Below are 3,200 nucleotides of genomic sequence, written 5' to 3' on the forward strand. Positions count from 1 at the left end.
TTCCCCCCAGGGTTCCCCTATGAGAAGGTGATCCAGAGGACCCTCTATATGCAGGTGCTGGATTACGATCGTTTCAGCAGGAACGACCCCATCGGGGAGGTGTCCATCCCCCTTAACAAGGTGGACCTGGGCAACCAGCAGACCTACTGGAAGGAGCTGAAGCCCTGCAGCGACGGCAGCGTGAGTAAAGTACACACACAGACTAGGACAGTTGCAGAGGGACAGGGGAGGAGGGGAGATGAGGGGGGAMGGMWYGAGASAGGGAACAAGGAGAAGGAGGGATGACGGGAAGACAGAAAGGGGTAGAGGAGATGGAGGGAGAGAGGGTTAGTGAGTGGGGATGTCATTGTGTTTCTCAGGGGAGTCGAGGAGACCTGCTGGTGTCACTGTGCTACAACCCTCAAGCCAACACCATCACTGTGACCATCATCAAAGCCCGCAACCTCAAAGCCATGGACATCGGAGGCACCTCCGGTACAGTACATACAGTACATACAGTACCCTGTCATCACCTGTTTCCTGTGTTACAGTCTGTCTACCTTAACATGTGTCAATGTGGTTTCAGTATCTCTCCATCCATACAGTATCCAAAATGACACCCTATTCCCTATATAGTGCACTACTTTCTATGAGCCCTGGTCAAAATAAGTGTATTGTATAGGGATTAGGGTGCCATTTGGGATGAAGCCTCTGTGTTTAAGTGATGTGTCTCCCCCATCAGATCCCTATGTGAAGCTGTGGCTGATGCACAAGGACAAGCGTGTGGAGAAGAAGAAGACGGTGACAATGAAGTGCTGTCTGAACCCCGTGTTCAACGAGTCCTTCCCCTTCGACGTCCCCGCCCACGTGCTCCGAGAGACCACCATCATCATCACCGTCATGGACAAGGACAAGCTCAGTCGCAACGACGTCATCGGCAAGGTACCGCCCCCTCGTAACACCCAGACCACCAGCCACGTACATCACCAGTCCACACTGACCCCTGCTGGCACATACTGAGACACACATGCACACACACACATACATGCTCACATAACACACACACACACGCACACACACATACACACACACACAATGATCCTGCTCTCACACACACTAACACAACGACACATTAACAGTCACTGTCTCAAGATTGCTCTTACATACTGACACAGTGAGATTGATATCCATTGATTGTGTGGTTCGTTTGTGGCACACAGAGGCACTATCCCATTGATTTTCTGACACACTGTAACCCTCATACAAGCTTCCTTACTATGGATCCAGTGTCTGATAGTGACCCCTCAGTAAACCAAACACGCCTCATCACAGGCGCTGGCCCTTTCACCCACAGTCTAATCACCACCAGTAAAACACAGCTGCGGCTTGCTTGGGAGCCTCCATCTCTCTGTCTAAACATAAGTCTCATTCTCACACAAATCTTTCCCCCTGTTTCCCCTGCTCTGAAAATTGCTGAGAGTAAAACAGCTGTTTCCTCTTAATGACTCTCCTCAGCTCACGATATGAATTAAGTTAGATTAGACTGGCAAGCTTAGTGACTGGCAAGCTTTATGGTGAGAGCAGGGACACTCCAGACTTCAGAGAGTTTAGTTTACCTCTCTCTGTTTTGCCATGTTTGAGTATGATTAATATAGATCTCTGTGACGTCAGATATCCTGCTTACATCATCCATCTCACCCCCCTCGCTCTCTTTCACTCCATCGCTCTCTCCTCCTCCCCTCTCCCCTTCTCTTTCTCTCTTTCTTCCCTCTCTCGCTCTCTCTCTCAGATCTATCTCTCGTGGAAGAGTGGTCCGGCGGAGGTGAAGCACTGGAAGGACATGATGGGTAAACCTCGTAATGCCGTGCAGCAGTGGCATGCCCTCAAGGCCTGATACTGTAGGTCCAGTCACATCCACCCAGACCATCCCAGCCCCTTGCCCTGCCCTCCCACCCTGCTGTTATGCACAAGGCTGACTCGCTGCAGAACATGGGTACAAATAGCCATCCAACGCATCCACCCAACATATCCACCCTCTCCTCCTGCCTGTCCTCTCTCAGATCCCTAATGAACTTCTCCTTCCTCTATTCCCCTCTGTTAAGCGGAGTCCTTTCTGAGTCTTGTTACTTTTAAGTCATACCTTCCTCTCAACCATTGTTTTTTCTCCTTGGTCCACCTTTACTCTGTTTTACTTTGGAGTAGTACATTCTGCCAGCCCTAGGGTGAGCCTCAGCCACCAACAAAAACAGGTTCAAATAGACCATATAAGAATCCTGCGAAAGGAGCTGGTGAAGGGCCTGTCTTTCAGGAAACATTGTATCTGTGACTGTGTGACAGACTAACCTACAAGCCAGTGACCTGGGCCAGTTATCCAGTTCCACCATTCATCCTGTGTCTCTCCATCGTTCTCCTGTGGCAGTGAGGGGAGGCGTCTTCTCTCCCTAATCACTGCTCTCTCTGTCGTCAGAAGCAATCTGTTTGGCTGTTCATTTTTATTTTTTTTGCTTCCCATGTTGACCCTTTGGTCCGTTCCCTTCTGCAAACACACAGAGAATACAACAGGAAGGATCGATAGAGAGAGAGAGGCAAACCAATGGAATAGAAGAGGGATGGACTGTCTGGATGGTAATGGAATTAGACGTGACACTGTCACTCCACCCCATTCATCATCTCTGATCTCTTTCTCTCCCACCACTGTAGTGATTCTTCCCTGGCTGGACCCCCTTGTTGTCTGTGCGTGCTGTGGGTGATGTGCTGTAACTCCATGAAGTTCTAGATCAAAAAATGAGAAAATTACTGATAATTTTCACCGGTCCATGGGGGAAATGTAAAAAGACGTTCCTATTTTCTGGAGAGAAAAAAAAAGAATATTGACAGAAAAAGAGTAAAGTCATCAATGTTGTGTTTTGTTTTTAAAAAGCCGAAAGAGACCAATCAAAATGTTCTTCCAGAGACAGTAAATAGAAGCAAAAAGACAGCTATTTTCTGGAAGATCTGACAACACACACCACACACACACCACACTGACCACCACTACACACACAACATCACCACACACACAACAGACACATCATCACACACACACACACACAGAGACACACACACACACACACACACCAACACACACACACACACACACACACACACACACACAAATCAGGCACACACACACACACACACAACAAGCAGCCACCACATTCACACACACACACCACGATCAT

At 48.6% G+C, this 3,200-nt stretch overlaps 1 protein-coding gene across 1 annotated transcript; it reads left to right on the forward strand.

The window, feature by feature from the left end:
- The first annotated feature begins 14 nt into the window (after window positions 1-14).
- On the forward strand, window positions 15-2,956 carry LOC112080085 (synaptotagmin-7-like). The gene is made up of 4 exons (XM_024145862.2): window positions 15-180; window positions 360-474; window positions 722-921; window positions 1,769-2,956. The coding sequence occupies exons 1-4, from the start codon at window positions 49-51 to the stop codon at window positions 1,871-1,873; spliced, it is 552 nt and encodes a 183-aa protein (XP_024001630.1). The 5' UTR covers window positions 15-48; the 3' UTR covers window positions 1,874-2,956.
- The last annotated feature ends 244 nt before the right edge of the window (window positions 2,957-3,200 follow it).

This window comes from Salvelinus sp. IW2-2015, unplaced genomic scaffold, assembly GCF_002910315.2.
Source record: "Salvelinus sp. IW2-2015 unplaced genomic scaffold, ASM291031v2 Un_scaffold11556, whole genome shotgun sequence".
NCBI lineage: Eukaryota > Metazoa > Chordata > Actinopteri > Salmoniformes > Salmonidae > Salvelinus > Salvelinus sp. IW2-2015.